This window comes from Danio aesculapii, chromosome 3 (genome assembly GCF_903798145.1).
Source record: "Danio aesculapii chromosome 3, fDanAes4.1, whole genome shotgun sequence".
Lineage (NCBI taxonomy): Eukaryota > Metazoa > Chordata > Actinopteri > Cypriniformes > Danionidae > Danio > Danio aesculapii.
The window spans coordinates 35,437,672-35,464,468 of record NC_079437.1 but is presented as its reverse complement, the minus strand read 5'-3'; the positions used below and the strand labels follow the sequence as shown (position 1 = coordinate 35,464,468).

The window sequence follows — 26,797 nt, the reverse complement described above, 5'->3', positions numbered from 1 at the left end:
CCTCTACTCTTTTTTTTTTTTTTTTAAAATTCGGGATTTTTAACAACCACAGAGACTCAGGACCTCGGTTTAATGTCACTCAGTGAGCAGTATAGTGTCCCCTTCACTATACTGGGGCGTTAGGACCCACACAGAGCGCAGGTTGAGCACCCCCGGCTGGTCTCACTAACACTACTTCTGGCAGCAACCTATCTTTCCCATGTTGTCTCTGACCAGGTGCAGCCCTGCTTAGCTTCAGTGGGTGACCATGTGAGAGTCACATAGATCTAGATACCGGCTAGATTTACTTGTATTTGCTGGTTTACTTGTATATTCGTCTAATAAAAGACTTTGTATACCTATTACACCGCAGACCCTTTGACAAATTGCTTTGTACGTATTAAGTAGATTTTTATTTGAGTCTATATAGAGTTTTTTTTTTTTGTGTGTGTGTCTAAATGACAAAAAGTCCTAACTATTTGTAATCTCGAAGTAATGTAATTTTAAACTGATATATCTGGGTAATTCTGCCTCACCCCTCCACACCCAACACAACAACTGTCAACCAAATGGCAGCGGAATGACAGTTGTTCTCTAAACCGACTGTTCTGTAAATCTCCTTTACGACCACTAGAGTTACTGCTTTAAAAATATAAACGTGTTCTTAAGAAGTTAAATGTAATATTCGGTGTATAATCAATAACTCATTATAAAATCTTTTCACAAGTGCGTCGTATAGTGACAGAGAAACCAGCAGACGGCGCCTCACAAGACTCCCGGAAAAGCTCGAAGCATCTGTTCGTGTTTTTTCGGAATTATCGTGAAATACCCCCGACTGCCACTCACCGCTGGTGCTGCTGCAGCCGAACAGTATTTGTACCAGCCCACGGGTACCTCCACATCTCATTTCAGGCTATTCCTTCAGATTCCTCGTCTTAGGACACCACTCGTGAACTGCAAATGCAAGCCATCAAGTGTGTTGTTGTCGGCGACGGGTAAGATGATGAATAAAAGCTTTCACTGCATGCGTTTGTACGGAGCTTTCTTTTGGATGGAAAGCAATTGTTGCGAGGGTTTGTGGGCTGGATCGGCGAATGAGTGGGGTTTGCTTAGACAGAATTGATCCTTTCATAATTATTAAAAATATCTAAATGTTTCTGTCTCGTTTTTCGTATTATTATCGTTTTAAATGACTGGTAGATGTGGATATTCTGTCCGATGGCTGGCTGTTTTATTAAATGCATTCTCCGGCTTTTATAATTTGTGTGTTTGTTCAGTTTTTTTTTTTCATTTTCCCCAAAATAATCTCTTTCCTTTAAAGTAGCGTGACAATGTAATATGTAAAGCATGCGAATATTAAATCTCGTGCAGTAAAGAAATGAGATGCGCGTGTACGGCGGAATCGCTATGTAATGATGTCATGTTTTCACACCTTCATCAGCTCCAGTGGAAATGATCCACTCCCAAAAATCACGCCGCGATCGCCAGAATCAACTTTAGCATTGATATTTTCATAATTAATCCTTTCTCTTTTTAAATCAGAGCGTAATCTCGATTATTTAATCATGTATAATTAAATTAAAATATATTACTTTTCAAAATCAGTTCATTTTTATTGATTACATATGACGTATGGCTGTTATATAGGCTACCATGTCTTCATTATATCCAGTGATCTTCAGTAGCCTAATAACTACTGATTCTGGAAATGTGGACCAAAAATATATCTAGTTTATGTACTGGAAATGTTTGTGTTCATCAAATAATTCTCGAAACTGAAGTTAATATTTTAATAATTTTGCAACACATTTGCATGTACATGGCTCGCTATATGAATAGGAACACAACCATTGTTCAGCATAAATGTTTTAACAGTATTTTGTATCTTTTTGAAACAATTACTACTTGATAATTCTTAGACAAAAACTTTTGATTAATCACTATGCAGTTATAACAACATATACATTCACTGGCCAGTTTATTAGGTACATCTTACTAATACTGGGTTGGACCCCTTTTTGCCTTCAGAACCACCTTAATCTTTCATGGTATAGATTCAACAATGTACTGGAAATTTTACTCAAGAGATTTTTGCCCATATTGACACGATAGCATCACACAGTTGCTGCAGATTTGTCGGCTGCACATCCATGATGCAAATCGTTCCACCACATCCCAAAGGTGCTCTATTGGATTAAGATTTGGTGACTGTGGATGCCAGAAATCAGTCTGAGATGATTCATGCTTTATGACATGGCGCATTATATTGCTGGAAGTAGCCATCAGAAGATGGGTACACTGAGGTCATTAAGGGATGAACATGGTCAGCAACAATAATCAGGTAGGCTGTGGCGTTGACACAATGCTCAATTAGGACTAATGGGCCCAAAGTCCGCCAAGAAAATATCCCCCACACCATTCGACCACCACCACCAGCCTGAACCTTTGATTCAAGGCAGGATGGATCCATGCTTTCATGTTGTTAATGCCAAATTCTGACCCTGCCATCGGAATGTTGCAGCAGAAATCGAGACTCATCAGACTAGGCAACACTTTTTCAAACTTCTATTGTCCAATTTTGGTGAGCCTGTGTGAATTGTAACCTCAGTTTCCTATTCTTAGCTGACAGGAGAGGCACCCGGTGTGGTCTTCTGCTGCTGTAGCACATCTGCCTCAAGTTTCGACGTGTTGTGCTTTCAGAGATGCTCTTCTGCATTCCTCGGTTGTAACGAGTGGTTATTTGAGTTACTGTTGCCTTTCTATCAGCTTGAACCAGTCTGCCCATTCTCCTCTGACCAAGGCATTTGCCCTCATAAAACTGCCGCTCACTGGATATTTTCTCTATTTCGGACCATTCTCTGTAAACCCTAGAGATGGTTGGCTGGCACCAAAAAACATGCCACATTCAAAGTCACTTAAATCTTTTTCCTTTTCTTAATTCATAGTTTCAGACTCTGGAGAATTATTATCTACTATATTTCACTGACTATTTCATCTTGTAACCATTTAAGGTTTAACCCCTCTCCCATCCTACATGCTTTCTATTATTTGCAAACATATTTTACAGCCTAATTTTAATCCGCCAAACATGCTATTTTGGCCTTCTCGTTTCTTTTTTTTCATTGTACACCCCATTCATTATCACACATCCTCACTTATCCTCCCCTTTTCCTAACTTTTTATCTCTCTTCCTTGTTTGCTTTCACCCTGCTACTTCATTTCCTTTTACTGCTCTTTACTCCACTTTAAATGAAGTGTGTGTGTTTTTTTGATGACAAGAAGCTGTCAGCCTGTATTCACGGCTCATCTGGTGGGACAGTTTATTGGAGAGAGGTCAATGTGATGCCTGGATGCTATACTAAAGCCTTTCTCCCTGCTTTATTCCTTTATTAATGTGCCGTGAAGACGAGACACTACAACTTTCAATTTTAGAGATTGTGGGCTTTCATAATGTGCCTGCTTTCATGATTTAGCCTATACCCAATTCACCTATACCGCATGCCTTTGGACTTGTAGGGGAAACCGGAGCACCCGGAGGAAACCCACATGAAAGATGGGAGAACATGCAAACTCCACACAGAAACATCAACTGACTTAGCCGAGGCTCAAACCAGCGACCTTCTTGCTGTGAGGCAAACATGCTTTCCACTGCGCCACTGTGCAGCCTATATCATTATCGTTCAATTTATAAAAATAATTATCAAGATTGCATCTTAGACATAATGCCCAGCCCTAGTTCCTACCATATTTTACATGGTTTTATTCCGGCAGCCACAGAGGCCACTTTTTTATCGTCAATTCTACGGATTTTGTTTTGCAGTGTACTAAAACAAATATTTTTTTTAGTGCATTAACTTAGCAAAAAGAATAACAATGTGCGCTAGCCATAAATCTCCACTTCAGCAGTAATTACAGCCATCAGACTTTACAGTTTTGATAATTGATAATTTGGCTGATTTTTCATTCTTTCATTTTCTTGTCGGCTTAGTCCCTTTATTAATCTGGGGTCGCCACAGCGGAATGAGCCACCAACTTATCCAGCTCATGTTTTACGCAGCGGATGCCCTTCCATCTGCAACCCACCTCTGGGAAACATCCATACACACTAACTCACACTCATTCACTATGGTCAATTTAGCTTACCCTATTCACCTGTAACGCATGTCTTTAGACTTGTGAGGGAAACCGGAGCACCTGGAGGAAACCCACACGAAAGATGGGAGAACATGCAAACTCCACACAGAAACGCCTACTGACCCAGCCGAGGCTTGAACCAGCGACCTTCTTGCTGTGTAAAGTCCCTTTATTAATCTGGGGTTGCCACAGCGGAATGAACCGCCAGCTTATCCAGCATATGTTTAATGCAGCGGATGCCCTTCCAACTGCAACCCATCTCTGGGAAAAAACTTGAATATATTCAAATTAATGCAAATTTAATGATATGATGTTTCATTTGCATATCCAAACATAACATTTCGGGGAAACTTGTAATACAAAAAAAAGTTTGCTTTATTTTAATGCAATCAGTTACAAAATCTATTGACCTGCAGTGTTTTGCCTGAATGATCAAAAGCTCTTAGTATTTCAGTCACACTCACACCTCAGCGTCTTTTGTGTTTCAGTGCTGTGGGTAAGACGTGCCTGCTCATCAGCTACACCACTAATGCCTTCCCAGGAGAATATATACCCACAGTGTGAGTTCAGTGTGTTTAGTTTTGAACTTCTGTGTCAGTTCTGTCCTTTTGTGTCAGCTCTTTATGACCGCATTTGTGAAATGTTCTGAAAAATCTGCCTTTGACCCTCAGGTTCGACAACTACTCTGCCAATGTTATGGTGGATGGCAAACCTGTCAACTTAGGCCTTTGGGACACAGCAGGACAAGAGGACTATGATCGCCTTAGACCACTCTCATACCCCCAAACGGTACTGAAACATCTATGTTATTGGCTAATTTTGACTGATTGTAAATCAGTGTTTCCCAACCCTGTTCCTGAAGGCACATGAACAGTACATATTTTGTATGTATCCCTTATCTGACCCATCAACTTTAGGTTTTGGAGTTTTTTTCTTGTGTTCTGATGAGTTGATTCAAGTGTGTTTGATTAGGAAGAGGTTGAAAATGTGTAGTTCAGGAACAGGGTTGGGAAACACTCGTAAATATTTGTCTTGATTAGCTAGTAGTAAAGTTTTTTTGAGTAGTTAGTAATAATATGGTAGTTAACTGAGTAATGATAATAATGCTGTTGTTTTTTTGCAGTTTTGTTTACCAAAAACATTTTTTTCAATCAAGTAGTTTTATTTTATTCATTACTGAGACTGCATTCATAATTAGACATTTAAAGAAGAAAGTATCTTTCAATTGGGCAGTATTTGTCCGATTTGGTGCAATGTAGCCATTGGTCAATATAGTACAGTCAGGTCCATAAATATTGGGACATCGACACATCGACAATTCTAACATTTTTGGCTCTACACACCAACACAATGAAATGAAACAAACAAGATGTGCTTTAACTGCAGACTGTCAGCTTTTATTTGAGGGTATTAACATCAACATCAGGTGAATGGTGTAGGAATTACAACAGTTTGCATATTTGCCTCCCACTTGTTAAGGGACCGAAAGTAATGGGACTTCTTACAGTTTTTTTACAATTGTTTTGCCACAAATTTCAGAACTCTGGTGTCATTTTTCAAAACTCAACACACAAAATTCAAAACCATTGCCAAAATTGTATGTTTTTGCAGAACTCTTAACTCTTATTTCAAATGCTGGTATACAACACACACAAGTGAAATATACTTTGTTCATTGAACTAAGATCACCTATTCAATATAAAACAATTAAAAATCAAATTGATCCTATTTCAAAATACATCTCAAACATTACATTTGAAATAAATGCATATTCATTTACTTAACATGATGTTATTATCAACTGATACAAGCACTCAAAATGATAAGTAACTGTTGCATTACTATTGATGCATAGAAACTAATTTACAATATTCATCTTTAGATGATGAAAGTTTTAGGATAGTTACCACAGAAGATCACCCAACTGGACTACATTATCTATAGATTTCATCTTTATTCATCCTTATTCCATATTTATGGTTTCTTTGTTCCATCCATGTACCACTTGTACAGACAATGTTTTCATATTTGACATTACTGTACTGTATGTAAGAAAGCCCAATCCCAGCGGACCAATGTCAGGCCTGGATTTACATTGACTGAAGGTTCTTTCCAAGATTTTTGAGTAATGAAAACACCACTGTGATGTAGAGGAGAACCTGTGACCAAATCCACAAGACCAGACTGATGGAAACACAGATCCCAAAATAGAAATCTGATATATAGAAATATATGCAAATTACATATGTGACATAATAGTTCATATGAATTGTACATATATAAAATATGTCATGCATGTCAAAATATTGCCTTTTTTCAACTATTAAAATACATTAAACTAATACTATTAAAGTACATATATGTTACCTAAATATATTATCTATTATGTTGTATATTTTACCCCTACAAATATATTACCTATAATTTGTATATGTGTCCATATATGTATATGTATATGTCCTGTATATGAACAACAGTGATTTTTGCACTATTTTGACAAATTGTTGACTGTTATGACATTTTATATACAGTGTGGAATCCAGTTGTAATTTGCATATGTTGCCATATATCATGCCATATATCAGCTTTCTATTTGGGGATGTGCAGTGAGAAAAACAAATAACAGTAAACATACATTATGACGGAATGAATAAAACTAGTTCATTGTATCCACTGTCTGTACTGTTCCCTTTACACTTATGTATAAACCGTAATGAAAACCTGTATCAAATATTTAAACAACAAGATTGTTTATTGAAACAATGTGCATCTTGTGTGCTGGTGATCTAAAGTTCTGTTCCTGCAGTATTTATATGATAAAAGGATTACATGAATCCATGATCCTGCAAATGCAAGACTTCTTTAAGATAGAGAACGCAGCATGCAGAGTTTTGAACACTGGAGAGTCTGTGTTAAAAGTAGTGACTGTTTAGAGTTTTGTGTCTAGAGTTTTGAAAATTGACATCAGGGTTCTGAAATTTGGGGCAAAACAATTGAAAAAAACTGTAAATGGCTCCTTAGTTGTTCCATGGCCAGTTGTGTGTTATTCCCTTATTATCCCAATTGCAATGAGCAGATAAAAGGTCTAGAGTTCATTTCAAGTGTGCTATTTGCATTTGAAATCTGTTGCTGTCAACTCTCAAGATGAAATCCAAGTAGCTGTCACTATCAGTCAAGCAAGCCATTATTAGGCTGAAAAAACAAAACAAACCCATCAGAGAGATAGCAAAAACATTATATATATATATATATATATATATATATATATATATATATATATATATATATATATATATATATATTGTTTGTGTGTGTGTGTTTATTTCCTACAATTGTTTTGGAAAATGTATGTATTCCTCCACTTTTCCTCTGTTCGTCAATATGAAAATGTATTTCGGCATTAAAACATTTGCGGTCGATGTGATTTTTAAAATACTTTTATTGAAAAAAGCTGCATCAAATGGATCATAAGCTCAAAACTTGAGCTTCCTTTTTGTGCTTTGTTTGAACCATCACTGTAATACATTTCATTCGAATAGAAAAAAGTCTTACCAGCGCAGCCATACCCTGAATGGTATATACCCATTTTCTTTGAAATGATAAAAGTGATGTACATTTGAAGAGAAAATTATTAGTCCTCCTGTAAAAATCTTTTTCCAATATTCCCTAGTGATGTTTAACAGAAGAAGGAAATCTTTCATAGTGTGTCCTATTATATTTATAGCCCTGTTAAGTTTATTTTTGTCAATTGGCTACATAACGAATTACATATGTTCAATGACATTTGTTCTAATTAATCTAGTTAAGCCTTTAAATTGGACTTTAAGTTGAATACTAGCAAAATAACTAGTCAGATTATTTTTGCTTAGTTCTTACAAATGAGCAATTCAAACTTTTATGTTTAAATATGTTAAAGATCTTTGCTCTGTGAAACAGCACTTGGGAAATGTTTGAAAAAGATTTCAAATTTCACAGGAGGGCTATTTTTTTTGCCTTTAACTGTACATATATAATTTCAGAGGTCTATATTTCAGTTTTCCAATGTCCTCTGCTTTATATAGTGCAATGTAATCTAAAATGAATAATTGATGGCATTGATTTTTTACAAAGACTCTCCTTTTGCTTTCTACAGGATGTGTTTTTAATTTGCTTCTCACTGGTGAGCCCTGCATCCTTTGAGAACGTCAGGGCAAAGGTTCGTATCCATTAAGAATAACATTACAATATTTCCTGTACACTAGGATGGCTTAAATAGGTGGCCTTGTTTTAACACATTTCATCTCTTCATAGTGGTACCCTGAGGTTCGCCATCACTGTCCAAACACCCCCATCATACTTGTGGGCACCAAACTCGACCTGCGGGATGACAAGGACACTATTGAACGTCTACGGGATAAGAAACTAGCTCCTATCACTTACCCACAAGGTCTTGCTATGGCTAGAGAAATCGGTAAGAATGGTTTGTGCAGTGGTGTGAAAAAGCATTTGCCCCCTTGCTGATTTCTCTTTTTTTTGCATGTTTGTCACACTTTACTGTTTCAGATCATCAAACTAATTGAAATATTAGTCAAAGATAACGCTACTAAACACATCATGAAGTTCATTCATTTATTTTTCTTCGGCTTAGCCCCTAATTTATCAGGGGTTGTCACAGCGGAATGAACCACCAACTATTCCAGCAAATGTTTTATGCAGCAGATGCCCTTTCAGCCACAACCCAGTACTGGGAAACACCCATACACTCTCCCATTCACACACACTCATACACTGCGGCCAATTTAGCTTACAACATGAAGTTTTTAGTATTTAAAATAAAGGTTTTTATTATTAAGGGAAAACATATTCCAAAACTACATAGCCCTGTGTGAAAAAGTGGTCTGTTTATTTGAAGCTTAATCATAATTATCCAATTTGTGTTGATTTCCTTGCTTGCTCGTTTTTACAGAAATGTGCGCTTATCTGTATAACTTTTAAAACAATATTTATCTATTTTTATTATTATTATTATTACTTTTTTTTTCTTTAAATGTTTCCACTGACCCCCAAAACCCCAGTCATAGACAACCCAAGAGGTCAGAGAAGGTCTCTTAATTTATTTCATTGCAAGCTGGATACACTTGACACAAGAAAGCTTATACAGTTGAAGTCAAAATTATTAGTCCTCCTTTGATTTTTTAAATATTTCCCAAATTATGTTTAACAGAGCAAGGAAATTTTCACAGTATTTCCTTTAATATTTTTTCTTCTGGACAAAGTCTTAATTGTTTTAGTTGTTTTAGTAAAGTGCATTTTTTTAGAATAAATGCAGTTTTAAAATTGTTAAAACCATTTTAAGGTCAATATTATTAGCCTGTTTAAGCTATATATTTTAAAAAGGTCTACAATGCAAACCATCGTTATACAATGACTTGCCTAATTACACTACCTTGCCTAAATAACATTATTAACCTAGTTACACTTTTAAAGCTCCAATCAAATCACAGTTTTTATTTTTGATTACAAAAGTCACTATGTCCGTTTATGTGATTTTTGTTTTGATAAAATCTTGACTTGTCGTGGGTAAAAAATGTGCCAGACTACACATTGCTTCACGATCTGTCATTCTGTGACATCTACAATGAGCGTTATTTCCCAAAGCAGTCGCAAGTGTTGCTATAACAATATTTCTTATCTTAATTTCAATGTTTTTATTTTATGTCAGCCTCAATAAACACTGATGCTTGCTGACAACTAGGCTACATTATTTAAGGGCACTCGTTATGACATTGATAGGAACAAACGTATATTTCCATTTTAATATTAAGATATTTTCTTTTAAACCATACATTTTCAGCAATGGGTTGCTTATTAAACACTCCTCGACTGAACTTGCTACGAGTGAGACGGAGAAAATGAAAGCACATCAGCACCAAGAAAATAAAGACAAAATCTTTAAAATAATGACATATTAAAACATTTGCAAATATACAGTATGACAGAGGTTTGTGATGCAACAATTACAGTGAAGCAGTAATTAAATCCTTATTTTCCATGGAGCAAAACAAATCCACCCTCACAGCTGAGTAATGGACGGGCTCAAACAAAAATATAATTTATATATCACTGAGTCACTAATTCGATCCAAGACCAACGACGAGATGATCCCAAGGTTTCCATATCCTGGACCAGGCCGTATCCTGAGCAGCTACTGTGATGGTCATGGAGGAGTGGAGAACATGAGACTGATTCCTGTGACGCTCCAGAGACAGACGAGTCTTCGCTGAGGCCAGCTTCCAGCCTCCGCCACTGAGACTGCAGCTCTGCACAAGACGTTTGGCCAGCGGAGAAATTAAAATGGTCGTGCCCAACTGAGCCTGGTTTCTCTCAAGGTTTTTTTTCTTCACTTTCGCCTTTTAGTGAAGTTTTTTTTCCCTCTCCGCTGTTGCCACTAGCTTGCATGGTTCGGGATCTGTAGAGCTGCGCATCGTTGGATTTGCTCTTCAGTATTTGGACTCTCAGTAGTGATTATTAAACCACACTGAACTGAGCTAAACTGAACTGAACTTAAACACTACAAACTGAACTACACTGTTCCTATTTACTGTGACCTTTTATGTGAAGCTGCTTTGACACAATCTATGATGTATAAGCGCTATACAAATAAAGGTGAATTGAATTGAATTATATTTTTCTTAGAAAAATATCAAAAATAGAATTTGGTATAATTTGTATCTTAATTTTAATGTATTTTTCGTTCGGCAGTTATCTACTAGATAAACAAGAATAACATCTGAGGTGAAGTGCTTCAAAACCAGCCATGCTTCAGCGCCAAAACACAAACTGGTTTGTTAAATAAAATAAAATCTAGCCCAAATAAAATGAAAGTGACTTTTTCACAGTTTCAGAGATATTTACATTAAACTTTTCATTTTTATAATGATACACTACGTCAAGGAAATCGTGCCAAAATTGTGCCAAAATCATGAGATCTGACCGGGGCCCAAATGTCACTTTAAGCTGAATACTAGTACCTTGAAAAATATCTAGTAAAATATTATTTACTGTCATCATGACAAAGATAAAAGAAATCAGTTATTAGAAATGAGTTATTTAAAGTATTATGTTTAGAAATGTGTTAAAAAAACTTCTTCACGTTATGAAGAAATTGGAGAAAAAATATACAGTGGGTTAATTATTCAGGAAGGCTAATAATTCTGACTGCAACTGTATACAGTATAGCCACTTAGTTTCTCTCTCTTTTTGGATTCACTGTCTTTGTAGGTGCTGTGAAGTATCTGGAGTGTTCTGCTCTCACGCAGCGGGGTTTAAAAACCGTCTTTGACGAGGCCATCCGTGCTGTTTTGTGTCCTCCTCCTGTGAAGAAGCGGGGCAAGAAGTGTACTGTGTTTTGAGGAACATCCCAGCCATTTCCTTCATCGATATGCCATGCAAACAGCAAGCTCTTACTGTTCAGTTCTGCTGTTATGAACCGATCAGTCCACTTTATGAGGTGTCAAACTGCATATTTCTGTCTAATGTCTGATGCAACAGATCAACATCAACATAAAAACGCCGAATTTGCTTTGTTTGCATTTTTATTCAGATTTGCCTTAGGAGTGAAGGGAGTGACGTAAGGCCACTGCATTTGTGTGTGTGTCAGGATGAGTTATTAGTTTCTGAAAATCAGGCATAGCAAGTTTTCTTCCCCGTTCCAACAAAAGTTACATTTCTTCAGAGCTTATTGTGTGGAAATTGTTGCTGTATATATTTAACTGCAGCCGATACCTTTCCATTTGGGGATGGTGAATGTGTCAGAAGATTGTGTAAATAATTGCTTTTGCGAGTTAAATGCGTGGCCATAGTCGGTACTCTCACTTGAGGGGTTATTGTAAAAAACTTCTTCTTTAACTTTTTAGTATTTTACTTTTTGCCTGTTCAACATTTCATACTGTACTTGCGTTTATCTGTGAATGTACTGTATGTCAGTGACAGAAATATCATACTCCTATGAAATGCCATAAGATAATTAACAAAAAACTATACAAAATAAACTGTAATCACAATTGGACTGCATATACTGCAAGTTGCAAATGAAAGTAATTTAGTGTGGACTGTATGTTACACTAAAACTAGTTTTGTCTTTATAATTTTAATTTCCTATTTATTTTGATATGTTTGAAGGACAATGAAATGTGCCATTACTGATTTATGCTTAGGGCTAAAATAATGCCCGGTTGTTGTTGTTTTTTTTGGGAAGTGTTCTTATATTCCTTTGATATGATTACACGATTAATGTTTCAGTTTTAAAGAGATAAAATGTGTCTGCTCTGAGGATTTATGTTTTCAGGACTTTATGTAAAGACTGAAATTAAACTAATGGCAGGTATAGAATCACTGTCGCTGTTTCAATTCTTGCCTAAAGATAAACTAGGATGTGTGAGACACTGTGAAGGTATGGTTGTGGTGGTATTTGATTCATTTCACGATTAACAATGTGAAAATAAATCCAAAACCTACCTAAATGACAGCAATTTATAATCTAAACCACTTAAACTTGACCTGAACATAAATTAGATGAAGATTTTTTTTAAATATGAACCAGGAGCATTTGTTTGACACTATATGGACTATCTTGAAAACTTAAACCATACATTTTTAGAAAACGCGAGCATTTGATTGGAACCTCTTGCACCACATATTTTTGTTTGTTTGGTTTTTATATTGATATCGGCTCCATATATTATTATGACAGCCTTTTATGCTCCAATATTTATTGCATGAAATGACATTGACTTTCAAAGAGCAATAAAGCATTAATCTTAGTATCAGCTTTTGATTGTTAGCTCATGGCAGCCTATGAGAGAGTTTACTGTTGTGTCTATGTATTAGAGTATATCTTGTTTAGTGTAATGTAAAATGTGCATGTGTGTGAGTGGTCATTTTTCATTACTGGATAACACATAAAACTAAAGTTGTTTCTGATCACTGATGTATACGAAATGCAATAATCTGCCAAACCAACCAAACCTAATATTCCAAACCAACACATTTCACTTGCATTGTTTTATTATTATTGCACATCAACAACATATTACAACAAGAGAAATACAATTCACACAATATGCCAACAGTACATACTATTACAAGTACAAACAACAGCCAAAGGAATAAATATAAATTAAAATGGAGACAAAAAAATTATTATGATAAGGTTTACTTGTCAATTTGGAATTTTCAGATAATATTAGAGGTCCTGAGAGCTTTTGTTGATTTACATTTATATACCATATCGCAATATTGTTAATTTGTTAATAAAATTCAGTAGCCAGCCCGGTAAAAGGGGTGGGGAGTTTTTTTCTCAAAAAAATTATTTTTTTGCAGTTATACCTTATTTTCTATTTAATTATGAGGTTTAAATACTGCATTTATAGTGACATTTTAACACTTTTTTGCTGGATTAATTGTCATCATTACCACACTTTTTAATGTACCAAAAACATTTCATAGAGATTTGTAATAAAGAAATTTTCTATTCTAATTTTTATATATTTTTATATATCCCTGATTAATAAAGGGACTAAGCCGAAAAGAGAGTAATGAATTAATTATATATAAAATATTACTATCCATTCATTCATTTTCCTTTTGGCTTAGTTACTGTTATATATATATATATATATATATATATATATATATATATATATATATATATATATATATATATATATATATATATATATATATATATATATATATATATATATATATAATTTTTATTAAGAATCTGTTAAAGCTTCAAATTAGAAACTGTAGCCTGCTGTCATTTATAAGGCAAATGACAAACTTGCCAGCACATTGAGTGCATTGTGTCTAACACTGCATCACTGAGTGATGCAATCTCAGCTTGCATCATAAAGGCTGCATCCACATACTATTGTCACTTTCCTCAGTCAGAATTTGTCAATTTTAATAATAACAAATTAAAACATGTGTGTTGAATGTTCTCTTACACAGTTGGGCTGGTAAAAAATAATTGTTTGCATTGGCCAAAACTGATTAGCTGAAGTCACGCTGAAGCGGTAGCCAACAGAGGATTACCAAGCATTCTTCAATAGGGCATTTTCAAACGTATGATGGCATGCTATTGGCTCAATTATATAAAGCAAATTCTGGACCTGTCAGTGGGGAGTGGGTCTTTCAAACCACTGGAACTCCCCTGGCTACGGGCCTGAAAAATGGTTTACCACCCGACCACTTCATTTTGTGCAAATGATATTTTCCCATTATAACCGTTAGTTGAATACTATAAGCTCTATATTGTTATCATTAACATATATCATTAACAGCTGTTTTAAGGTTTCTTGTGATGAAATTCTCAATACATGTATTGAATAAATAAATTATTATTTTTTTCATCACAATGAAATTCACATGAGTAGTCGATATTTAATTTGAAACGTTCTGATACATGTTTCACTGGATAAATTGTATGCAATATTTCCTTTACATTATCCTTTACTTTGTAATTCCTTTCACCGGCAAAATATAGCTGCCAAATGCGCGTGCAGTGACTCGCGAAGTGTCAAGGTAGTGACGTCTCCGCGCTGCCTTGTCGTCGACCACGCGCACTCTGATGCCCCGGATGTGTTTGTGTGCTCTGTTTCTGCAGAGGAGGAGGAGATGCCACTACCCGTGCAGGTCTTTAACTTTCAGGTAAATTAGCGCCTTTTTAATTCTTCTCCGTCGCCCTCCGCAGCACGAGAGCGGGTAGAGGGAGCATACCGAGCCGAAGCGCCGATGTTTACGGTGTTAAATGCTCCTGTACGGCAGCCGTTGGCTCGTCTAGCGTGAGCTCGTAAGTCACAGCGGCCCTCAGGACGCGGCAGCACTTCTCAAGTTTAGCGGCGGGACGCGTTTATTCGCCCGCGGAGGCGCTCCGCTGCACTTTCGACAATGAACACGACCCGCGGAGCTGTTTTGGTGTCCACCCGGAGGGCTCGTGTAGATTTACTTGCGATTGTTTGTGAAAGACTCGGGTTGAAACTTTCTTTAGCCGGCTAAGTGTATTTAGCAAAGCTATCTCGTTAGCCAGCTGTCTGTTTTGTATCAGTTAGCCAGTGTGCTTGAAATTCAGGTTGGGTCTCTAAACGTACTGTAACACCTTCACGGAAAGCCATCATTTAGATGTTCCATACCTACATATAATGCTTAAAATACTGTCTATGTAGGCAGCACACTAGGTTGAGAAACAGCCTTCATAATTTGCTTGCAGAGATGATGAATACACAGAGCATTGAATATTTCAGATTTAAACACATTTAGCTTTTATGACAGAAATGGTTAAATGCAGTTGAGCTTTTCAAATTTTATTAAACTGTTTTTAATATTACATATTACAAACACAAGAGTTATTAGAATGCCATTTATGAAACTGTACGTTACATTATAATGAACCCAATCAGTTATTGCAGAGAAATTCTGGTGAAATGTAATGTTAAATTGAGATATGGCCATTAGTTTAACCACTAGACATGCTGATATTCTCCAATGCAGTATATCATGATGATGAACATGTATGGTTTTATTTTGAGCTCTTCAACATACTGTGTATAAAGCTTTTACGAATATTCAGATTGTTGTACCGCTCCTAAAGTTACTACTAACTGGTAGTGGTGTTCATCACAACACCAAATGCTTGAACACTTACTAGTCGGCTGTTTATATCCTAACATAAACATGTTCAGATATTAAGTAGATAGTTGACCCAAACAAATAATTCTGTCGTCATTTACTCACCCTTTGCTTGTTTTAAACCTTTATGAGTTCTGTTAAACAATAAAGAAGATATTTTGATTAAAGCTGGAAACCTGTAACCATTGACTTCCATAGTGTTTGTTTTTTTCTGCTAGGGGAGTCAGTGCGTACAGGTTTTTAGCTATTTTCACAATATCTTATTTTGTGTTCAGCAGAGGAAAGAAACTTTCAAAAGATTTGAAACCACTTGAGGCAGGGTAAATAGTGACTACATTTTCATTTTTGGAGGAACTATCCCTTTAATGTGGCATACACAATGCCAAAGATATTTATTAAAATCTTATTCTTTAAAGGCCTCTTGTTCACCAACACTTTTAAATTAGGTTGCATTTGTTAACAGTAGTTCATTAAACTAAACTGGCGATGAAATTTATTAATGTTTAGGTTGATTTTAATGTTACTCTTAATTTTACTTTAGTATATAATAAAGAATAACCCACATTGTATGTCTTTTTATTATGCCTCTTAAAGTAACCCTTTTTTGGAGATTATGATAATACCATATAAAATTGGTCACTGAAAGAACATTTCATACCATCATATGCCTTGTTATCTGATTTGAGTAATATTTTAAAGAATAAAGTCGTTAAAAAGATAAAGTAATTGAATATTGAAGCAATATTTACCTAAAGTACTTGTTGTTTGCTGCTACTTTCATCTGACCTCACAAATAATGACCCAACACTTCAAAAGTATAAACCTTTTTCCTTTTGGCTGGTTTATATTCATGCGTTCATTTCAGAAACTTTGACTTGTTTTTGTCACTGTGATTTTGATAAGCATCCGCCTTCATGCAGGAGAGTCTTCTTCAGTCAGGGTGGAGAGATGCTGAAGAGCAGGTTCAGGGTAGGATCAGGGAAAGCTCAGGTGTAGAGCTGAACGTCTACTCTCAAACAGGCATGTCTGACCAATACATGGAGTTTACAGTGAGATCCAGTGTGTGCAGCTTCAGCTATTCGTCACACTCTCTGGAGGTAAACGCACAGTTTAGGCAGATAGGAAGTGAAGCCGCTTGAAAGCCCTCAAGCTGATGTTCAGTGTTGTGATGTTTTTCTTTCCACATGAGATTTGGGCTGCTCTAAATATTCCTTAGAGCTTCTTAAGTATGTTAGGACTTTTTTGCTTAGCCCACTTTGGTTTGTGTTGCATATGCGTCTTCTGTTTTAACATGATGCTTTTTGTGTTAACAGGGGTCTGTAGAGCCCATGCAGATAGATGCTGACCCTCAGGAAGACCAGCAGAATGCGCCTGACACCAACTATGTTGTGGAAAACCCGACATTGGTATGTTCAGTGTTTATGATTGAGATATCTGTCATGTCCTTAATGGTTCATATAATTGTGTTTTAGCTTCCTGTGTTGACTTAATTTCCACATATATAAATCACTTTGAGAAAAGAATAATTAAAATATCCTTTAACTAAACTTTCTCTTTATGTTTCGAGATTATCCTGAGTCAATGAAAAGTTGTATGTTTTTTTTTATTTTAGTGATGCACTGATCTGTCAAATTATGACCAATAACCAGTAAATGGCCAGTTTTATAATTGATATATTATTTAGTGTTTTAAAATATGCACTTAAAAACCATGCAACTGCTACAGATGTGTTTAGGCATCACAGTATTATAATTTAGGCTAAAATAAGAAAGATTTTTATTTTGAGTTTCTCGTTAAATTATTAATAGGTTTAACTTATCTGTTGTTGTTGTTGTTGTTGTTATTATTAGTAGTATTATAATTTATCATCTTAGAGTGTTTAACATTTTGAATGAGCTTATTTCCAATATTTTATTTTACTTGTTTGATTTAAATTTTTTTTATTCTAATACTTCAGCTTAAAGCGATTTAGTTCAAGTAAGATGTCAGGGCAGCATTTCTAGAGCACTCTTGCAGTTTCCTCTGATTTAAGGAGTTGTCTTGAAGTTTCTGTGTGTACATGATAGAGCTGTGCTACGTTGAGTCTGAATTACAGTTGACCAGGAGCTACAGAATTGTATTTGATTACAGTATTTGTATGGAATTTATTTGATAGATGTAAAAGAAAATCGTACTTATATTTTTTTGTCTTGGTTCTAGTCCAAATATAAACATTTCAAAGTGAAAATCTGATTATTTCATGAACCCCACTGACAGATAATTTAGCAGGTTTTAAGGGAAATCTCTTAATTGTGACTTATTTCTTCTGATGGTGAAAACAAAACAATATTTTTACTTGCTCTAAGATTTTTTTATTATTATTTTTATTTTTTTGGAAGAGAAACAAGACAAAGTAAGAAACACATTTTTTTCTATTGAGGTTATTAAATTTCTCTGCTTGAATACTGTTAGACTCTCCAGAAAACTATTGAATTGAAACTATCTTGTGAAACGGTATTCACAATATTGCAGAAAAAAAAATATTGCAATAACAGATTTTTCCAATATTGTGCAGCCCTAGTACATGATATGGTCATAGTTTTTCTCAGCTAAAACCCATAGTGTAGCAAGCAAAAGTGTGCCTATATTTAAATCTCTTTGTAATTTAATATTCCCAAACCATGTCAAACTTTCATTTGTGTAAAGTAGGGTAGAGCAATATTGAAAACCAAAAAAACTTTGACCAGTAAATAAACAATATTTTTCTGAGTGTGTTTTTGTGCCTGAACCGGGGTTGAATTTAGGACTGTCGTGGATAAATGACACAAAAACCTGCAGTAGGTGCCTGGCAAACCCCTGTCCTAATGAATGTTTTAATGAATTACTTATTCAAGCTGTTGAATAAGAAAATCGAAAAAATCTGATTAGTTTAGAAACAATGGAAGTGTCAATTAAGTAGTTTGATAATGAATAAGTTGCCAATATAAAATGCTTACCTGCTTATCTGTGACTCAGAGCGTTTTTTTTTTTTTTCTGTACAGGATCTAGAGCAGTATGCGTCCAGTTACAGTGGACTGATGAGGATCGAAAGGCTGCAGTTTATTGCAGACCATTGCCCTCAGCTACGAGTGGAAGCACTGAAGATGGCCCTGTCCTTTGTCCAAAGAACCTTTAATGTTGATGTCTATGAAGAAATCCATCGCAAACTCACTGAAGCCACAAGGCAATTCCTGATTTATTTTCCCCTCCATGCATCACATTGATTCCTGATGGGAAAAAGCAAGCATGATTTTTACTAAATCTGAATTTTAAACTCTGTCTCACCACAGGGAAGTGCAAGGTGTCCCAGATGCGGTACCGGAGGGGGCAGTTGAACCCCCTCCTCTCGACACAGCCTGGGCAGAATCTACCAGGAAAAAAGCCCTGCTCAAACTGGAGAAGCTGGATACTGACCTTAAGAACTATAAGGGAAACTCCATCAAAGAAAGCATAAGGTAAGCCATACTACTTGTCCCTTTCTCATTGGTATTAATTACAATTATTATTTAGCTGTTATACTGAATATCCGAACATGTCTGTGTGTTCAGGAGGGGTCACGATGACCTTGGAGATCACTATCTTGACTGCGGTGACCTCAGCAATGCCCTGAAATGCTACTCCCGAGCCAGAGACTACTGCACTAGCGCCAAGCATGTCATCAACATGTGTCTTAATGTAATCAAGGTATGATTACCTACTGATTTTCCTCCCTGGTCATTATCTAGTTTATTGGTTCATTTTATTTGATATTACTCTTTAGCAGTTTTAAATTTTCTTGAACGGTTCATTAACTACCATTTTGGTCAATGTGCAATGTTATAATTGCAATGTTATAATTTTATACATCAAAAACATCATAATTTGAGATTATAGACTGATTTTCTGTCCTATTTTAACCCCCTCATCAGAACACACTCTTCGAATAGGAGGGATTGATTGTTGATTGTAGACTCAGAAATAAACGTCCATTAGTGTAAATGTTTACATGTTGGAAAGGACCACACATGTAAACCTCTGCATGTATAGATGACCGCGTATATCTGCTGTAATTTTAGCTTAAAGGTTATATCAAACAATCTTTAAAAACAAAGCACTTGTGACCACATACAGTTCTGCAGAGTAGACTATCTAGAAAGATTTGACTTCTGAAACTTGTAGGATATTTTTGTATGCAAATGATTTATTAATATCAGGGTTGCCACATTTCTTGAAAGTACTTAAGTACTTGAGTTTCAGACATATGGATTCAAGGCCTGGTAAGTACTTTAAAACAAACATAGGTTCTTGAAAGTGCTTGTATTAAATTTGAGATTAAGTTTGTTTATGGTTTTATTTCAACAGTTGTACTTAATTGTCAAAAACAAAATTGAAAAAAACAGAAATTCTTAAATTAAAAATCTTGCATTTAAATCTTGTACAATAACACTGACAAATAATATTTCAGAAACCGCACCAGTATTGTCACCAGTATTGAATTCAAAGTTATGTTTTGAACATGACTTAAAAGATAACCTGAACATTAAAAAAAATTGTGTAAACTTTAAGTGTGAGTGAAACTTTTAAGTACAGTAAGGACTTTCATGGTCGCTACATATGCTGGGATATTACATTAAGGTGATTTAAAACTAATGGTGCTTTAAAAAAGTCTTTGAATCTGCTGTTCATAAAAGCATGGTAACTCTGCAATATAAAGATTTAAGAATTAATTCTCTTAAAGACCTCGTTAAAGATTCACTGTTTTTAACGACTATTTAAACAAATGTAATTCTTTTATAGGTTAGCGTTTACCTCCAAAACTGGTCCCATGTACTTAGCTATGTCAGCAAGGCTGAATCCACTCCAGAGATAGCAGAGGTAAGTGCCATCACTCATTCTGGTTTACTGTGAGATTTCAGCAGTCTGACTCATTTTATGTTTTTGCAATCCAGCAACGAGGAGAACGAGATAGTCAAAACCAAGCTGTTCTAACCAAACTCAAATGTGCTGCAGGCAAGTACATTATTTGTGTTTCTAGTCTTTTGTGAATCTGTTTTTAGACAAAAAAGTACATATAAATATAGAAAACAATTGTATAAAAGCACATTAAATGTAAATAAAGTGTCTGCTTTGTTTCAAATAACTTGCATGAAAATTCACTTTTGAAATATGTGAAACACTTTGACATTATATCGAGTAACTGAAATAATTATACAAATATGAAACAACAGACTTAATGTGAGAGCTCTACTTTAAATAATGTTATTATATTAAACTAAAATCTGCTTGGATTCAAATTGGTAAAACCAATTGGTTTGAAGCATTGATACAAATTATAAAGATTTAAAATGATGATAATTTTGTATTTTGGGGCTGCAATGTGATCGTAAAATAGCATTTTAATATGTCACTGGATAAATTTACTGGTGTTTAAATTGCATTAACTATTGTGGAAGTATGAAATGATGTCAACATCTTTCTCTGGTCGCTTTAGGATTGGCAGAACTTGCATCAAGAAAGTATAAACCGGCTGCCAAGTGCTTCCTGCAAGCCTCTTTTGACCACTGCGACTTTCCTGAGGTTTGTGCCATTTCTGACCCGCTTCTAATGCTGTATCACATATTTTGAATTATATTACCAGTTGAAATGAAGATGAATAGAATGCAGTGCTTGTTTTTCTACAGTTTGTAATGATTATTTTCTGCTCTCTTCAGTTACTTTCTCCCAGTAATGTAGCAGTGTACGGGGGGCTCTGTGCCCTGGCGACATTTGACAGACAGGAATTGCAGCGAAATGTCATCTCAAGCAGGTGAATTTATATGTTTAGCGTTTTTAGTCTTTTTATATATGAGGTATATTTTTGCTCGTGGATCAAACCTCACTGATTGTTTTTTACTCTCCCTTCATTTTCGTTTCAGCTCCTTTAAATTATTTTTAGAGTTGGAACCTCAAGTCCGTGATATTATCTTCAAGTTTTACGAGTCAAAGTATGCATCTTGTCTGAAAATGCTGGATGAAATGAAGGTAAGTTTGACTAAGCTAGTGATTTCTGTCTCTTGTAGTTGGAATATTGTGATTCTTAAGTGTTTAATTTCTGTATTTCAGGATAATCTCCTCCTAGACATGTATCTGGCTCCTCATGTAAGAACACTGTACACACAAATCAGGAACAGAGCCCTCATACAGGTACGTAAAAGGATATTTTGTGTTTATTTGTGATCTTGATTTACATGTTGACCTCAACTTCAGGTTAACATGATTTAGATTTTTGTTGCATTTATAGTAAGAGGTTGTTATTATTATTATTATAATTATTATTATTATTATTATTAGCAATTACTATATTTATAAAATTATTTAAACACAAAAGAACTTACAAAAAAGTAATGCAGTTTTATTATTTATTTCTTTAGTATTGTTTTTCTAAATAATTTTGAATGGGCTTTTAATTGTAAAATGATTTTGGTTAGTTTTAGTCTTTTTGGTTGTTGTTGTGTCTTAATATATAATATATCTTTGGTTTGTCATGTTTATTGGTCATTTCAAATGTTTAAAAAAAACAACATAATATGCCTAAAATATAGTTTGAGAAATCAAATCTAAAAGGATATTAGGATATATGTATATATATACAAAATATATTAACAAAATCCAAAAATTTGAGCTGGAGACCTCTGGTTAAGTTGAGATTGAATGACCCTGTATATTTAAATCAATAGGATTCGTAACTGCTGTGTTCAATATGTCACCAAACGTTTTTGTAAGCCATCATGACACATGTATACGATCAATAAATGTCAGGGCAGCTTTGTCATCAAGTCTCATTTGGCATAGTTATGCTGAAATGAAATGCAGAATGTGGGTTAAAGTTGAAAACTGAATGGGCATAAGATGACGTTTGCTCTGGAGTTGCGCTTATATGGCCGATTGATTGAATTGAGTCTTTTATCTCCCACGGGCAGTACTTTAGCCCCTATGTGTCAGCAGACATGAACAAAATGGCCGTGGCCTTTAACACCACAGTGGCAGCTCTGGAGGACGAACTGACCCAGCTGATCCTGGAGGGCCTGATCAATGCTCGCATCGACTCCCACAGCAAGGCAAGCCTGTGCTCTGTCTCTTTCTCGCTCTCTCACTCTCTCCTGTCATCCTGATACTTCCTCTTCTCAAATTGAGAAGGTGAAACTTTTACTCATCATTTAGTCCCACTCAAGTGGTTGTAAACTTCAATTACTTTTTTATTTTTTTGGCACAAAAAATAGATCTTGTTATGTGAAGAATGTTTGAAAAACAGTCATTCACACTCGTAGTAGTACCAAAAAAACTATGGAAGTCAGTAGCTGCCACTTTCCAACATTCTTTCATCATTTTTGTTTGAACTATCCCTTTAAATATTTAAAACCAAGTTTGATGTAGTAAAGTACACAAAGTAATGAATAACTTGCATTCAGCAGACCAAGAATAACCCCTAAATCTTTCCACTGCAGTGTTACGGATGGGTTAAATTGTTGTGAACTGTAGGTAAAACGGTAGGGAAACAAGGAGAAAATCGTATTTAGAAACAAAACACAGTGAGCTCAACAGTTTTGGCCACTGATATGTGACAATGTTGCGATTTTTAATGTCATTTTAAAATACCAAAACGTATTATTATTTTAATGGTGGATAACAAAATAAAGCACACTATATCAATTATTTTGATCACAACCATATTCAAAATGATTCATTTCCCCACTTTTGAAAGGAAATGTCTCAAAAGGGAAGTGCATGCCATAATTTGGAACGCAGTAGTTATATGCGGAAAAAGGTGGAAAGTACTTTATGATGCATACAATTACAAATCTATTTCAAGCATGATTTCTGCTTTACAATTGAGAGTAATGTGGTTATCAGAGGTCATGTACAGAGAAATGATCAGTTCTAGGATCATGCAGGCAATGACAATACCTTGACCTGGAATGAAACTTACCATGCCTGTGAACTGAAAGCCATTCTCTTCACGTTTGTAGATCTTGTACGCCAGGGATGTGGATCAGAGAAGCACAACATTCGAGAAGTCTCTACAGATGGGCAAAGAGTTTCAGAGACGAGCGAAAGCCATGATCCTGCGAGCGGCTGTGCTTCGTAACCAGATACACGTCAAGGTAACAGGGTCTCCAGGGTAACGTGTCCTCGCTCTGCTCTTCACCTAACCATCTCCCATCCCGTCCCATCAGCATGAGCACCATACACTCCTCTGTGTTTCGTTATCTGTTGAAGCAGTAATCACATCTGATTTATTTATATAGGATTTATCTTATGGAGTCTCCATTGTTTTAATGTGTACATCACAATCTGCATGAGTTTTGTTGTGTATTAAGTGAATGCTAAAGTACTGGCTCAATTTAAGTTTAAGGCTCAACAGCACAAGTGTTAAGTCTCCTTCATTTTTATAGCGCTTTATACAAGAGAGATCGTTTTTAAGCAGCTTTATAGCAAGTAGTCAGAGTTACAAAGCGTTCTGCAGTGCAGTGATTACTTATCAACTCTGATTTTATTTTATTTAGAACCAGAAAACCTTTAGTTCAGCTGCATCATGAATACAGTTGTAAACAAAAGCTGTCCTCTCTTTCAGCTTTAGATTTGCGAAGTTTAGTAGGCATTAAATTGTCTTTTTGAGGCAAAAATCTAGGCTACAGTTGAGGCACTTTGGGGCAGAAATGATGTGGAAGTATATACTGTGCTTTAACATGATTTTAGTAACTTATTTGTTACTAAAGTGCTTTTTTGCATCTTAAAAACCTTTTAATTTTTGAAAGGATGGATTCAATTTATCATACGTGACAATAAAAGCATTTAATAATGTTTGATGTTCTGTTTCAGACAAACTTTAGATCGTTTCAGAGAAGCTTTAAAACTTTTTAATAGTTTCACAATGCTTAGAAGTTTAATAGGGTTTAACATTGTAAATCAGAAATGTTTTTGAGGTCGGCGCTAATGGCGTAGTGGGTAGTGCGTCGACATAAACAAAAAATTAATGTTTTCGAGCAGCAAATCAGCATATTGATTTCTGAAGGGTCATTTCACATTGAAGACGGATAATGATGCCTAAAATTCAGCTTTATATCAGAATTTAAAGGTTTTTAAAGTTGCAGTATTAATGTTTATACTGTATTTGATTGGATGTAATCCTGTAATAATACGCCAGTAATAAGTCTTTTTTCCCCCATTGATGTACACTTTGTTAGTTTAGGAGGAAAAACTATTTAAAGATCTGGAATCTAAAGTTTTTTATTTAAATACTGTAAAAAACACTCTAAATTAAGTGCTTATCAAAAATTAAGTTTTTATCTATTTAAAGTAGAAAATTCTTCATTATTTTCTTTATGATCTTTAACTTAATAATAATGATTTTCTATAATTGTGGCCCATATAGTGTATTTTTGGCCAAAAGTAGCCTGAAGCATTGGTCAAAATTGACTATTCCTGCACCTTTACACTGGTTTTGTGGTCCTGGATCACAAATAAATGCATAAATGAGTATGAAAGTTTAAAATGATAAAGAAAAAAAGCTTTTAAAATGGTAATGCTCATTTTAGTCATTTAATTGGCAAGAAAACAGAACGCTCTAAATTCTAGGGTTGGGTACTGAATGGCACTGGTACCAATGTAACCGGTATGCACCAGACCGAATAAGCATATGAAATTCTGTGCCACTGGTGCTGTGACAAAGACGTAAGCAGCATCAAGGGGTACATCAAATGCACACATGGGTACACCTTGTGCTACACCATCTTTAAACATTTAATTGTAAACAACTTTGAGGGATATGGACACCGTCTGCGATGTTAGGCGTTTGTACTTGTTGCTAGGGAAGGCATACATGTATGCAATGCGCACAGTACAGCACATCCAGTGAGCGACTCCCCTCAGGAACAATATGTTGCTGAATGAATGTGAAACCACTGAATTGCTGTTAAGGTCAAAAAATTAAAAATGAAGCACTCGAAATCAGATGAAACTCCAGATAAATTCAATTATATAAAATATGAATTGGTGTGTACTTCATACTTTGATTATTCAATTAATATAACAAAAAAATGTCAAATAAAAGACTTTTCTAGAGTCATCCACCATAATTTTGTGGCTAAAAAGTATTTAAAAAAAAATCATTGATTTATCAACGGTATCGAAATAACCCCAAATGACACCCAACCCTACTAAACTGTAAATAAGCTTCCCTTTTCTGCAACCTGTTTTATCAACATTGTGCCAGTTGAGCTTAACCTGAATTGAGCCTGGAATATTCCTTTTCATCCCTGATATTCTTAATGAACACCAGCATGTTTCCCTTCTCAGTCTAGTTGATTTATTTATTTACTCTCTTGCTACACCAGCGACTGACCCTCTGCTTCCCTTCACAGTCCCCTCCAAGAGAAGGCAGTCAAGGGGAGCTCACACCTGCCAACAGCCAAACACGAATGAGCACCAACATGTGAAGACTCGACCAGATGCCTCTCCTAGGAAAGTACACGGGGCCATTGCCGCATCTTAGGCCCCCTGTTTAGAAATCAATTATTTCCCTGCTGAAGAGAGAAAAATCACAATCTAAAGACTTTAAGTTGGGAAGAAGATCTCTGTTGTCTGTATTAAAGACAAGCACACCCTGTTGCTCAAACGAAAAGGAAAAAAAAAAAGAGAAACGCGGCACTTAAGCTGTACTGGCCTGTTGTTCTTTGTAAAGAATGCACTTTCCTCTGTATCTTGTGACAAACCTTGATTACACATTGAGAAACCTCATCACAAAACATGCTTTTAAAATAAACATACATTCAAAAAGACGCTTCGGCTCAGAAAGCTCCTTGTTTTCAGTTAGATTTATAACACCCATGTTTTTTCTTACTCGAGTCTCGTGATTGTGTTTTGCTGTTTAAAGGGGTATATGCAAACGGAGTTTTGATTTCAGTCAGCCAGCCCCAGAGACCCCGGTTAATTGTCATCCCATACAGAATGGCCCCGTTTAAGATCTGATTTCTTTACA

At 35.5% G+C, this 26,797-nt stretch overlaps 2 protein-coding genes across 3 annotated transcripts; both read left to right on the top strand.

Annotated features, from left to right (window-relative positions):
• The first annotated feature begins 682 nt into the window (after window positions 1–682).
• Window positions 683–12,483, top strand: rac3a (Rac family small GTPase 3a). Its single transcript, XM_056453864.1, has 6 exons — window positions 683–974; window positions 4,602–4,673; window positions 4,785–4,902; window positions 8,246–8,308; window positions 8,404–8,563; window positions 11,374–12,483. Exons 1-6 carry the CDS (start codon window positions 940–942, stop codon window positions 11,502–11,504), a joined length of 579 nt encoding a protein of 192 aa, XP_056309839.1. The 5' UTR covers window positions 683–939; the 3' UTR covers window positions 11,505–12,483.
• Window positions 12,484–14,706: 2,223 nt separating this feature from the next.
• Window positions 14,707–26,597, top strand: gps1 (G protein pathway suppressor 1). Of its 2 annotated transcripts, none has more exons than XM_056453863.1 (14): window positions 14,707–14,805; window positions 17,097–17,189; window positions 18,804–18,985; window positions 19,092–19,256; window positions 19,350–19,485; window positions 20,578–20,655; window positions 20,730–20,790; window positions 21,272–21,357; window positions 21,492–21,586; window positions 21,696–21,801; window positions 21,883–21,963; window positions 22,740–22,877; window positions 23,787–23,921; window positions 26,181–26,597. In XM_056453863.1, exons 1-14 carry the CDS (start codon window positions 14,773–14,775, stop codon window positions 26,253–26,255), a joined length of 1,464 nt encoding a protein of 487 aa, XP_056309838.1. In that variant the 5' UTR covers window positions 14,707–14,772; the 3' UTR covers window positions 26,256–26,597. The 2 variants fall into 2 exon arrangements, with proteins under 2 accessions (XP_056309838.1, XP_056309837.1); XM_056453862.1 differs by having other exon boundaries at window positions 23,787–23,938.
• Window positions 26,598–26,797: the final 200 nt, after the last annotated feature.

Coding starts and splice junctions, on each gene's coding strand:
- rac3a (XM_056453864.1), top strand. CDS start 940: ATGCAAGCCATCAAGTGTGTTGTTGTCGGCGACGG. Junction 4,903..8,245: donor CACTCTCATACCCCCAAACG/GTACTGAAACAT, acceptor TGCTTTCTACAG/GATGTGTTTTTAATTTGCTT. Junction 8,309..8,403: donor TTGAGAACGTCAGGGCAAAG/GTTCGTATCCAT, acceptor ATCTCTTCATAG/TGGTACCCTGAGGTTCGCCA.
- gps1 (XM_056453862.1), top strand. CDS start 14,773: ATGCCACTACCCGTGCAGGTCTTTAACTTTCAG. Junction 21,964..22,739: donor GGAACAGAGCCCTCATACAG/GTACGTAAAAGG, acceptor TCCCACGGGCAG/TACTTTAGCCCCTATGTGTC. Junction 23,939..26,180: donor AAGGTAACAGGGTCTCCAGG/GTAACGTGTCCT, acceptor TTCCCTTCACAG/TCCCCTCCAAGAGAAGGCAG.